Genomic DNA, 13039 nt, shown 5'->3' on the forward strand with positions numbered 1-13039 from the left:
CCTTCCCTATGGTGCATACTTGATGGGTGTGGCTAGAACTCAGTCGACTGAGACTTAACAAAGTCGACTTAACAAAGTCTCAGTCGAGTGACATCAGTTGTGGTGTTAAGAGTGGCATGTCTAGATGCTACAATTAGTGACGAAAAATGTTGCGAGCAATGACAACAGACGCTACATTTGTTGTGACTAAATGCTGCAACCATCAATGGCGGATGGTGCGACTGGCGGGACGACGTGCTACAATTGACGAGGGCAAATGTTGTGCCCGGTGAGACGATATACTACAACCAGCAAGATAGATGCTGCAACCGGTAGAAGGATATATTGCAAACGGTGGGACAAAATGTTGCGGGGTCTGTTGGACGGTGCTCAGTCCAGCACGAATCTCTACGCAAATGTCTAATGACTATGCAGTCGACTAAGACTTGGTTAAATCCCAGTTGACTGAGTTTTAGCAAGCCCGGTACTTGATCTATATTCATAGTGTCAGCCATAGAGGAGAAAATAAACGATCAAATTTGAAGCGAAATAGTTTTAGAAAAAGGTATTATATATGTGTTGCTCCTTTTTTTTCAGGAATATGTCCCACACTTTTGCAGACTGTACACTATGAAGCAGCCGACTTCACCAAGAAATAACCATCTCATCTTAATCCCCCATAAATGAATTAATGAAATCCAAGCACACCCAGGAATGGAGGCCACATGAGTCGCCCTCGTTGAATCAATCAGAGGTGCTACTGTCCACCCTTGCAATCTTCAATTTCTTCACACCCGCCAGGAATAGCCTGCCCAAAGAATTATTGAAGGAAAATAATTATTTAAGATCTCCACAAAGATCCTCTAGAAATAAGTTCGACAAAGATGTAGAGCGCAATTTAATCTGATTCCCTGAAGCATCATCCACACGTTTTGCATCATTGGTCGATAGTTCAAACTCAATTCTGTGGAATTATTGTAAGATGGAAGAAGTGATATGTCTGAAATTCAGAGTGGAGCCATACTCCCACGGTACGTCCCCGGCCATCAACCAGTCCCCCTCCTGGTCTTGATAAGTGACAACATGGCGAGCCTGCTTCTCCCCAAGAACCACTCGGTGATCACGGCCGACAGTATCCGGATCTAGATTGAAAAACAAACTGAATATCAGAGAAGAAGTAGTACATGATCGATGGACGGACAGTTAAATTTTGTTGTGGTGATTTATATGAATGTTATTAGGCGCGTACGTACGTATGATGGAGGCCTTGAACATGCGGCCTAGGACGGCGAGGAGTCTGTCGTAGCCGTCCAGCAGCAGCAGATCCAGCTTCCGGCCGATGGGGACGCCCTCCATGTACACCTTCACAAACAGCGACCGCTGCCCATGGCCGCCGCCGCCTCCTCCTCTCTGGTGCGCCGGATCAGACGACGGCGCCGTTGGCCTCATCGTCGTCGTCGTCGTCAGGGTGCTCCTAAGAAACGGGTTGATCGATGCATCGGTTGATGTGCAGAGAGGAGCCAGAGACCGACCGATGCAAATGATGAACAAGAAGGTTAAATTTTTAGATAAAATTACGAGTCTGTAGAGAGACCTTGGAGTGGAAGCGGAGACGCCGTCGGCCGTGTGGAAGGAGGAGGAGCATGACCGCAGGCTGAGCCCGAGGTGAAGGTCCGTGCTTAGGCCCCTGCCGATCGCCGGCCGGTAGCAGGACGACGCCGTGGAGACTGTCGCCCGCGGCCCGCCGGCGCCGCAGCTGTCCATGGAAGAAGAGGGGGCCGACGAGGACGACTCGCTCGCCGCCTTGCACTCCATCAGACAAGAGTAGAGAGAGAGAGAGAGAGAAAGGAGGAGAGCGGTGGCATAAGGAAGGCTGAGGTTTATATGGCCGTGTGTACGAATGGAGGTGGCTTTAGCAGTGACCGTGCGTGACTTTTTCTTGTTTCTTTTCGTTTCTTTGCGTCCGTGATCTAGGCAGGACTTCACGTGACGGTGGAGAATGTCGGGTCGTTACGGTGTGCACTCGAGTGCACGGCAACGTGACCTGCCACCGCCGAGATCTCCTGTGAACGTACCCTGCTGGCCCCGTTGCCGTTGCCATTCGTCAACTCATCACTCCACCAACCAACACGTTGGTCCTCATGATCCAGATCACCAACTACACTCATGGAGTCATGGGCATGACTCTTGGAATCGATTTTTTCGACCATTGGCGATTGGGGGTGGAGGGTAATGTAATAGGCTCCAGTAACAAATTTGACCTCAAGACTAAACTGTTTTCGAAAAAAGTTCACACCGTTAATTTTTTTGTGCAGAGCCCGACAGCTAAGCGCTGCACTCTACTATGCAACTCCTTACAACTAGGCGCTGCACAGTGTAGTGCAATTCCTTACAGCTAGACGTTATACATGTATGGCGTCTAAATGTTAGACGGTTGCACAATAGAGTGCATCGCCTTGCTGTCAGACATTGCACACAACTGGATGAAATATTTTAAAACACAGTGTAGTTTATGAAATAGTTTCGCTTTCGGATCAAATTTGCGCCTTTTGCCCCAGTTAGTGCTGGAATTTAGTCTATTTTAGGCAGCCCAATAACTATGTCAGAAATTCCTAATAAATCCTAAAGGTCCACTTAGCCCATTTGTGCAAGGCAAGGGATACTACTAAAGTTTAGTCCCACATTGTTAGTTTAGTGGGAGTTGGACCTCCTTATAAGGGAGGTTCTTTCCCCACTTGTACGAGCATGAGAACAAGAGGGATATCCACGCGCGCTCCTCCTCCGCCGCCCGCCACGCCACGCCACGCCATGAAAGGTCATGTGGGAGTTGAAACGTTTTCTGTAGTGGACACTGAATTCGAACGGCGCGCCTGTTCGCTTCGTCTCCTTTCGTTGCTTCACCTCCTGCGGCAGCCTCTTCGCGTCCTTCTCCTGTGCCTATATAAGAGAGGTCGCTCCTCTCCAGAGAGACACAACATAAAATCCTCTTCCTCTCGCCACAAAGTTCCGACCACTACGTTGCTGCTACGTTCTTCCCCATCCCGACTTGCGGCATGCACCGCAGGTCGAGACAGTAGGCCTCCGAAACCGCACTTTTTGAGTCCTGTACGGGAGAAGGGTGATAAGGTTTTTGGGGAGCGCTCAGCGCGACTACTGGCTGCTTCATCACGGACGATCCGGTCGCCGACGACGACTTCTTCCCCGATGTCCACGACCTCCTCGACGACATGGTAGGCGAGGACACCGACCCCAAGTCCAGCGCTTCTGCTGCTGCTGTCCCGTACGTGTTCTTGTCTTTCCTGTTAAAGGTTCTACCGCAGTTCCTTGTTCTAGTCCTTGTCCTACACATAATATGTTCTACTTCATATATGCTACTTGCTATACTGTCTGCTTTAGATATGATAGGCTATGGTTCATATATGCAGAAGCTATTTATCTTCTCTCTATTAGAACGCTTGACTTGTTTTATCTCTACTATATTAGTCATGCGTTATCTAGTATTTCTGTTAAAAATTATTTGGTAAATTGCTCATATTTCCAACAATCCAAAAACCTTATTATAGGCAATTTACCCCAAGTGGTTTTGCTGCTTCCATGAGACCTCCTATATTTGAGGGTATCCACTATAAGAGGTGGCGCGTGAGAGCAGTCTTATGGTTTCAAACCATGAGTTGCTATGACGCCACTCTCGGCAAACCTGAAGGAGAGTTTGATGCTCAACAGGCACAAGCTCTTCAGAAAATGGATACTCTGTTTAAGGCTGCTCTCTTGAGTGTTCTTGGTGAGAACATAGTTGATGCTTATGCGTCAATTGATAATGGAAAATACATGTGGGATGCACTCGAGGCCAAGTTTGGGGTCTCGGATGCTAGCACTGAGCTGTACATCATGGAGCAATTCTATGATTACAGGATGACTGAAGAGCGCTCCATGGTTGAGCAAGCTCATGAGATACAGTCATTTACTAGAGAACTTGATCACTTCAGTTGTATGCTACCGGACAAGTTTGTTGCCGGAGGTATCATCACTAAGCTTCCTCCTTCATGGAGGAACTTTGCTACCTTACTGAAGCATAAGAGGCAGGAGTTTTCCGTCCCGGATCTCATTGGCACTCTTGATGTGGAAGAAAAGGCGAGAGCAAAGGACACACGTGCTCGAGGTATTGAGGAAGGATCTAGTGCCAATGTGGTACAGAAGTAGAACTTCCAGCCCCACAAGTTCAAGAACAAGGGCAAGTTTGATGGAAAAGCAAAGTTTGATGGGAAGAACAAGGCTGTGCAACACACAAATTTCAAGAAGAAGAATGGCAAGAAGAAAGGTGCTTGTCATGTGTGTGGGGATCCTGATCATTGGGCTCCTAGTTGCCCTAATCGCTATGACAAGCGTCATCCTGGGAAAGGCGGCAAGACCGCTAATGTTGTCATTGGAGACACTGACATGAAGGATGCTGGGTATGGTATATTTCCCACTATTCTTTCAGTATGTCATTCTCCTGACTGGTTGATTGACACGGGTGCTAATGTGCATGTATGCGGTGATATTTCCATGTTTTCGTCTTATCAGACCGCAGGGACTTCAACCGTGCTGATGGGCAACGGTTCAAGTGCTTCTGTTCGTGGTGTTGGCACGGTCGATCTGAAGTTTACTTCGGGGAAGATCGTGCGGCTGAAGAACGTGCATTATGTCCCCTCCGTCAATAAAAATCTTGTTAGCGGATCTCTTCTGTGTAGAGATGGCTACAAGCTTATCTTTGAGTCGAATAAATTTGTAATACGTATGGAACCTTTGTTGGTAAAGGCTATGAGTCAGGAGGCTTGTTTCATTTATCCTTATCAGACGTTTGCAATAAAGTTGTTAATCATATTTGCAACAATAGTGAATCCAATGTGTGGCATTCACGTTTTTGTCATGTTAACTTTGGTTGCATGTCACGACTAGCAAAGTTGAACTTAATCCCTAGTTTCACCACCATCAAGGGATCTAAGTGTCAAGTGTGTGTGCAAGCTAAGCAACCTCATAAGTCTCACACGACTGCGGAAATAAGAAATCTTGCACCACTAGAGCTCATACATTCAGATCTATGTGAAATGAATGGTGTATTGACAAAAGATGGAAAGAAATATTTCATGGCGTTAATTGATGACTCCACTAGATACTGCCGTGTGTATCTTCTGAAATATAAGGATGAGACTTTGAACTTTTTCAAGATCTATAAAGCTGAAGTGGAAAACCAACTTGATCGAACAATCAAGAGGCTTAGGTCCGACCGTGGTGGAGAGTATTTTTCCAATGTGTTTGATGCTTTTTGTGCGGAACATGGTATAATCCATGAGAGGACTCCTCCCTACTCACCTCAGTCAAATGGGGTGGCCGAAAGAAAGAACCGTACTCTAACTGATTTGGTTAACGCCATGTTAGAAACATCGGGTCTCTCCAAGGCAGGGTGGGGGGAGGCGATATTGACATCATGTCATGTCCTGAACCGAGTCCCCACAAAGAACAAAGAGATAACTCCATTCGAGGAATGGGAGAAGAAAAGGTTAATACTCTCTTATCTGTGAACATGGGGTTGTTTGGCGAAAGTCAATGATCCAATTCCAAAGAAGCGGAAGCTTGGACCAAAGACTGTGGATTGTGTTTTCCTGGGATATGCTTTTCATAGCATTGGCTATAGATTCTTGGTTGTAAAATCTGAGGTACCTGACATGCATGTCGGTACGATCATGGAGTCGAATGATGCGACTTTCTTTAAAAATAGCTTTCCCATGAAGGATATGGCTACCTCATCTAATCAGGAGATGCCTAGTTCATCAAATCAGGAACCAGTTACAATTACCGAACCTACAATTTCGATGAAACACTTTGAAAGTTCTGTGGAGGAGAACAATGAAGTTCCTATTAGGAGCAAGAGACAGAGGACTGCAAAGTCCTTTGGTGATGATTTTTTTGTGTACCTCATAGATGACACTCCCAGTTCTATTTTAGAGGCCTATGCATCTGAAGATGCTGACTACTGGAAGAAAGCGGTTCGTAGCGAGATGGATTCCATCTTGGCAAATGAAACTTGGGAGATAACTGATCGTCCTTATGGGTGCAAACCTATAGGATGCAAATGGGTATTCAAGAAGAAGCTTAGGCCTGATGGTACTATTGAAAAGTACAAGGCTCGGCTCGTGGCTAAGGGTTATACCCAAAAGGAAGGTGAAGACTTCTTTGATACTTACTCACCTGTAGCTCGACTGACCACTATTCGAGTTCTACTTTCACTAGCTGCCTCGCATGGTCTTCTCATTCATCAAATGGATGTTAAGACTACTTTCCTAAATGGAGAGTTGAACGAGGAAATATATATGGAACAACCAGATGGGTTTGTACTAGATGGCCAGGAAGGGAAAGTGTGCAAGTTGTTGAAGTCTTTGTACGGACTTAAGCAAGCACCCAAACAGTGGCATGAGAAGTTTGAAAGAACTTTAACAGCTGCAGGCTTTGTTGTGAACGAAGCTGACAAATGTGTGTACTATCGCCATGGTGGGGGCGAGGGAGTTATCCTGTGCTTGTATGTTGATGACATACTGATTTTCGGAACCAATCTGAATGTTATTAAGGAGGTCAAGGATTTCCTATCTCGTTGTTTTGAGATGAAGGATTTAGGAGTGGCTGATGTCATTGTGAACATCAAGTTGTTGAGAGACGATGATGGTGGGGTTACATTGCTTCAATCTCACTATGTGGAAAATATCTTGAGTCGCTTTGGCTATAGTGACTGCAAGCCCTCTCCAACACTATATGATGCTAGTGTGTTGCTTCGAAAGAATCGAAGAATTGCGAGAGACCAATTGAAGTATTCTCAGATTATTGGCTCGCTTATGTACTTAGCCAGTGCTACAAGACCTGACATCTCTTTTGCTGTTAGCAAACTGAGTCGGTTTGTTTCAAAACCAGGAGATGTGCATTGGAAAGCTCTAGAAAGAGTTTTGCGTTATTTGAAAGGCACTGCAAATTATGGAATTCACTACACCGGGCATTCAAAGGTGCTTGAAGGGTATAGTGACTCAAACTGGATCTCAGATGCTGATGAGATAAAGGCCACGAGCGGTTATGTATTCACTCATGGAGGTGGCGCTGTTTCTTGGAAGTCTTGCAAGCAGACCATCTTAACGAGGTCAACAATGGAAGCAGAACTCACAACACTAGATACAGCTACGGTTGAAGCAGATTGGCTTCGCCGGCTCTTGAATGACTTGCCGGTTGTTGAGAAACCTGTACCGGGTGTCCTTATGAACTGCGACAATCAAACTGTGATCACGAAAGTGAGCAGTTCAAAGGATAACATGAAGTCATCAAGACACGTACAGAGAAGGTTAAAGTCTGTCAGGAAAATGAAAAACTCCGGAGTTGTTGCGTTGGATTATATCCAAACGTCTAAAAATCTGGCAGATCCTTTTACCAAGGGTCTATCACGTAATATGATAGATAATGCATCGAGGGAGATGGGTATGAGACCCACAATATGAGTTGTTCACAGTGGTAACCTATTCTTTGTGATCGAAGACCCCGTGAATTAGATGTGGAAGACAAGCTGTTGGTCAACTGAGAGGAGAGTATCCTTATTATTCACAATACCACTCCATGAAGATGCAATACTCTCCTAATCTGCATGGCAGGTCGATCTATATCTTAATGTGTTCTAAGTGGCTTATTTAAGCAGAGATGTTATCCTGCAGAACATCTTTTGAAGAACACACATATATGAGTCTGATTGTCAAACGTCGCAATCTATGAGAGTAGGCTTCTCTCTAGTAAACTCATGAAAGGTCACGGAGTATGACACATAAGCTCCACCCACGGGGAAGATCCACGGTAGCCACGTATCGGTCAAGGCTTTATGTGAAGCTAGATTCGCAGAAAACTTGCAGTTCAAGGCCCAGTCCACTGTTCAAGTTGCTTACTAGTGTAGCATAGAGTTATAGGTGGAAGTTCAACTTAACAGTCTCCACTGCAGTACTGGTATATAATACAGTGTTTTGGAACCAAAGGCAAATTTCTGTGTGCCTCTGGGATCTGGTGGGGGATTACTGGAATTTAGTCTATTTTGAGCAGCCCAATAACTATTTCAGAAATTCCTAATAAATCCTAGAGGCCCACTTAGCCCATTTGTGCAAGGCAAAGGATACTACTAAAGTTTAGTCCCACATTGCTAGTTTAGTGGGAGTTGGACCTCCTTATAAGGGTGGTTCTTTCCCCACTTGTACGAGCATGAGAACAAGAGGGATATCCACGCGCGCTCCTCCTCCGCCGCCCGCCTCGCCACGTCACGATGCGCCGCGGGTTGCGGGAATGAGCCGAGCCGATATCTAAATTTTTGCCACGCACGACGGGTATACGAAAGGTCACGTGGGAGTTGAAATGTTTTCTGTAGTGGACACTGAATTCGAACGACGCGCCTCTTCGGCCGCTGCCTGTTCACTTCGTCTCCTTTCGTTGCTTCACCTACTGCGGCAGCCTCTTCGCGTCCTTCTCCTGTGCTTATATAAGAGAGGTCGCTCCTCTCCAGAGAGACACAACAGAAGCTCCTCTTCCTCTCGCCACAAAGTTCCGACCACTGCGTTGCTGTTACGTTCTTCCCCATCCCGTCTTGCGACGTGCACCGCAGGTCGGGATAGTAGGCCTCCGAAACCGCACCTTTTGAGTCCTGTACGGGAGAAGGGTGATAAGGTTTTTGGGGAGCGCTCAGCGCGACTACTGGCTGCTTCATCACGAACGATCCGGTCGCCGACGACGACTTCTTCCCCGACGTCCACGACCTCCTCGACGACATGGCAGGCGAGGACACCGACCCCAAGTCCAGTGCTTCTGCTGCTGCTGTCCCGTACGTGTTCTTGTCTTTCCTGTTAAAGGTTCTGCCACAGTTCCTTGTTCTAGTCCTTGTCCTACACATGATAGGTTCTACTTTATATATGCTACTTGCTATACTGTCTGCTTTAGATATGATAGGCTACAGTTCATATATGCAGAAGCTATTTACCTTCTCTCTGTCAGAATGCATGACTTATTTTATCTCTACTATATTAATCATGCGTTATCTATTATTTCTTTAATAAAATTATTTGGTAAATTGCTCATATTTCCAACAGTTAGCACCATGAAGTAAGCCAAACAGTGGAAACTTAAGAAACGACGCAACCAAGTGCTCGTACATCGTTTGGCGTCGGTGCATGGATCACACGTACCTGCACTATTTGAATAGGTCTCACACTCATCCAATGTACTCTTTTCGTCTCAAAATAAGTGTCTTTGGTTTAGTATATTTTACAATGAAAAAGTAGTATATAATAACCACATACGTATCTGATTATTAGTTTTCTTATGTAAGTATGTATTTATTATAATAGCGGAGGGGAACTTTTGGTCTATGGGGACATATACACCCTATATGAAAAAATAATTTAGTAATTCAATAAAAAGTCAAAAAATTCTGAAAATATTTTTGAAATAAACTTGACCTTACATTGTACTTGTGAGAAAATTTTCACAAAAAAAAATCTCCCTTTGACTTCTTTTCAAAAAAGACAAAATTTTGACCAAAATAGTGTGAATAGTGACTTGTAATAGCAAATAAATTTTGTCTTTTTCGTTGTGAAGTTAACGTTGATTTTTATTTCGTGGAAATTTACATACTAGTGTAAAAGTAAGTCAAGTTTATTTAAAAAAATCTGAACTATTTTGACTTTATGTTTAATTATTAAAAAAAACTCTTCATATAAGGTGTATATACAATCAGGAACCGAAGTGTATTTTCCTTGTAACAGCAACCTACTCCCTCCATCCCAAATATAAGACGTTTTTTACACTATGATAGTATCAAAAAAATATTTTACATTTTGAGACGAAGAGATTATATTATAGGACAGAGGAAGTATTGCAGTCATCTCAGAATGACTGTTTTTTATGCTCCGGCTCGCTACAGCAGCACCCAGCACGCATCGGTCATCGTCACTCATCAATATGTTTGGTTGGGCGGTCAAAGCAGAGAGGAGCAACACTGCTAATTAGCCATACAGTTTGTTAGCTAATTGATCGGGTCGGATCAGATCAGATCGGAGAAGACGAGAGCATGTCCTGCATGTTGCTGTAGTAAAACGACGCGTGAATGATATGTCGATATGCATCGTCTCCGTCCACACATATGAAAATGGACACAAATAATTTGTCTTCCTCAATTATTGGCAGATCCCTGAATCTTGACCTTTCTAATTCAAGGAGCCTCATTTCAAAAAAGTTCAACGAGCCGCTTATTTCGAAAATATACCTCGGTACATGGGTGCACGTGCACCTGATTTGCAAAAGAAAATTAAAAATAGTAAAAAAATTGTCAAATATTTATGAACTTTTTCAAAACACGCATTGTCTAGTGTATTACTCGTGTGTAAAGTTCCACGGCAAAATGACTTTCATGGTATTCTGAACTGATAGAAACAAAAATGATATTATATTAAACTTACTATTCACACAGTTTGTACTTGCAATTTTGTCTCTTTTGCCAACAATACAACACAAGTCATTTTATCCAAAACCTGTACACATGAGTAATACAATTGACAATGCTTGTTCCAACAAAGTTCTTTTTATGTATTTTTAATTATTATTTTTGCCTAATTGGGTTCGCCTAGACACAGGTCCTAAAAATTCGCACTGATGTTTGTTTTACATATGATGTATACTTGTAATATTGCAGGGTTTACTTTTTAAACTAAATCTCCCTAGTTTTAAAAATTATTGTTGTTTTCAATAAAGTAAGCAATGTGCCAAAGTTGCGATTATAGTTTAAGAAACAGACCGACAACCAAACCGATGGATATTCCAACTAATTTTATTTAAAAATGACCATTGATTAAATAAATACACATAATATTGAATTTAATCGATCAATAAGTTGGTATTGGGCCTTTGGCGTGTGATGGGTCGGGTTTAGGGTTTCGATTCTTAGTTGATAGGAGTACATCATTATTCAAATGTAGATATATGTATCTTATAAAACCCGACAAGGCTCCTGTTTAGCTTTTTTTTTTCTTCGAAAAACTTTCAATTTATTCATTTTCAATCATGGCAGTACAAGAAACAACAAAGGTAATAAAAATTGCAACCATATATGTGGACCATCTAGCGACGACTACAAGCACTGGAGCGAGCCAAAGACGCGCCGCCGTCAACGCCCCCTCGTCACTGGAGTCAGGCAAACCTTGTTGTAGTGACAGCGAAAAGTCGTCGTGCTAAGGCCCCATAGGACCAACGCACCAGAGTAGCAATTATCGTCGATGAAGAAAGTCGTAGATCAAAAGGATCGAACATGTAAATACTCAAAGTAAAATGAACGAAGACCGGATCCAAACAGATTCACTTAAGACTAGCGCCGACCAAATCCCACGAGATCCGGCGTAAACACACCTACATACACCCTACAACGATGCTAGATGCACCATCGAGGCGGGATAGAATGTGTGTGTGGGGGGGGGGATGATTCCTATTAAGAGACATCGTCGGCGGCACATAGCCTCAATTAAGACAGTGAATCTAAGAGCATCTCCAGCCGCGCCCCCAACAGGCCCCCCAGGTCACTTTTTCGGCGCCGGCGCGAAAAAAACATCCCGGTCACGCCCCCATGACGCCGAAAATCGCCGGTACGGCCCTTTTTTCCGCCCAGTGGTCACAAGCCGAATCCGGCGCACTGGGGAGCAGTTGGGGGCTCCGGCGCAAGGGAAAAGTGTGGCTGGCCCACATCGTCAGGGGAAAAGTCAAGGTTTTCTTCCCCGACTCGCCTCCCACCCCCCGCGCCCTCGGCCACCACTAGCTATATCCCGGCGCCGCCCGCCGCCCTTCACCGCTAGATAGCCATTCCCCGCCGGAAAAATAGCAGCGCTTCGCCGTGGCAGCCCCTCCAACAGCAGCTGGGTGTTTCCGCCGCCGTTTTCGACCGCGGAGGAGCAGTTTAACGGCGGGTATACGCCTACCGGGCGCAAAGTGTTCGGCGATTTGCCTGCCTCGGCGATGGACTCAGATGACGAGGAAGCGTTCGCCGCACTGCTGGAGGAGGAAGACGAGGCCGACGTCCAGGAAGAAGAGCATCTCATGGTGCTCGCCGCCCTCGCCCAGCTGCTGGCGAGCAATGAAAAGCCGCGACGAGGTGGCTCGGCGCCTGGGCGGGTGAAAGCAAAGAACCGGCATCGTCTCGAAGGCTACTGCATGCTCTAATCCGACTACTTCGCCGATGCTCCACTTCACGGCAAGAAAACATTTCGGCGCCGTTATCAGATGAGCCGAAAGCTCTTCCTCAGGATTGTGAATTCCATCTGGGAGTTCGACAACTACTTCAAGTGCAAGAAGGATTACACCGGCGCTCTTGGATTCACCTCCATCTAGAAGTGCACGACAGCGATGAGGATGCTTGCATATGGAGCTCCCGGTGATTCACTCGACGACTATTGGCGCATGGCCGAGTCCACCAGCATAGAGTGTTTCTACAAGTTCTGTCGGCAGTGGTGGCAGTGTTTGGACCACAATACTTGAGAACACCCAATGCGGAAGACACTGCTCGGATCCTAGCACAAAATGCAGCAAGAGAATTTCCTGAGATGCTTGGAAGCATCGACTTCATGCATTGGAAATGGAAGAATTGCCCATTTGCTTGGCAGGGGATGTACATGTTGGGGAACGTAGTAATTTCAAAAATTTCTTACGCACACGCAAGATCATGGTGATGCATAGCAACGAGAGGGGAGAGTGTGATCTACGTACCCTTGTAGACCGACAGCGGAAGCGTTAGCACAATGCAGTTGATGTAGTCGTACGTCTTCACGGCCCGACCGATCAAGCACCGAAACTACGGCACCTCCGAGTTCTAGCACACGTTCAGCTCGATGACGATCCCCGGACTCCGATCCAGCAAAGTGTCAGGGAAGAGTTCCATCAGCACGACGGTGTGGTGACGATCTTGATGTACTACCGTCGCAGGGCTTCGCCTAAGCACCGCTACAATATTATCGAGGATTATGGTGGAAAGGGG

At 45.4% G+C, this 13039-nt stretch overlaps 1 protein-coding gene across 1 annotated transcript; it reads right to left on the reverse strand.

Moving 5' to 3' along the window:
- Positions 1 to 587: 587 nt before the first annotated feature.
- Positions 588 to 1866, reverse strand: LOC119364246 (auxin-responsive protein IAA8-like). The gene is made up of 3 exons (XM_037629681.1): positions 1233 to 1866; positions 1004 to 1121; positions 588 to 787 (listed from the first exon to the last, which is right to left on the reverse strand). Exons 1-3 carry the CDS (start codon positions 1792 to 1794, stop codon positions 724 to 726), a joined length of 744 nt encoding a protein of 247 aa, XP_037485578.1. The 5' UTR covers positions 1795 to 1866; the 3' UTR covers positions 588 to 723.
- Between the last annotated feature and the right edge of the window lie 11173 nt (positions 1867 to 13039).

Source organism: Triticum dicoccoides, chromosome 1A (assembly GCF_002162155.2).
Source record: "Triticum dicoccoides isolate Atlit2015 ecotype Zavitan chromosome 1A, WEW_v2.0, whole genome shotgun sequence".
NCBI lineage: Eukaryota > Viridiplantae > Streptophyta > Magnoliopsida > Poales > Poaceae > Triticum > Triticum dicoccoides.

Coding starts and splice junctions, on each gene's coding strand:
- LOC119364246 (XM_037629681.1), bottom strand. CDS start 1,794: ATGGAGTGCAAGGCGGCGAGCGAGTCGTCCTCGTCGGCCCCCTCTTCT. Junction 1,122..1,232: donor GTTCAAGGCCTCCATCATAC/GTACGTACGCGC, acceptor TTTTCAATCTAG/ATCCGGATACTGTCGGCCGT. Junction 788..1,003: donor GCCGGGGACGTACCGTGGGA/GTATGGCTCCAC, acceptor TTCTTTGGGCAG/GCTATTCCTGGCGGGTGTGA.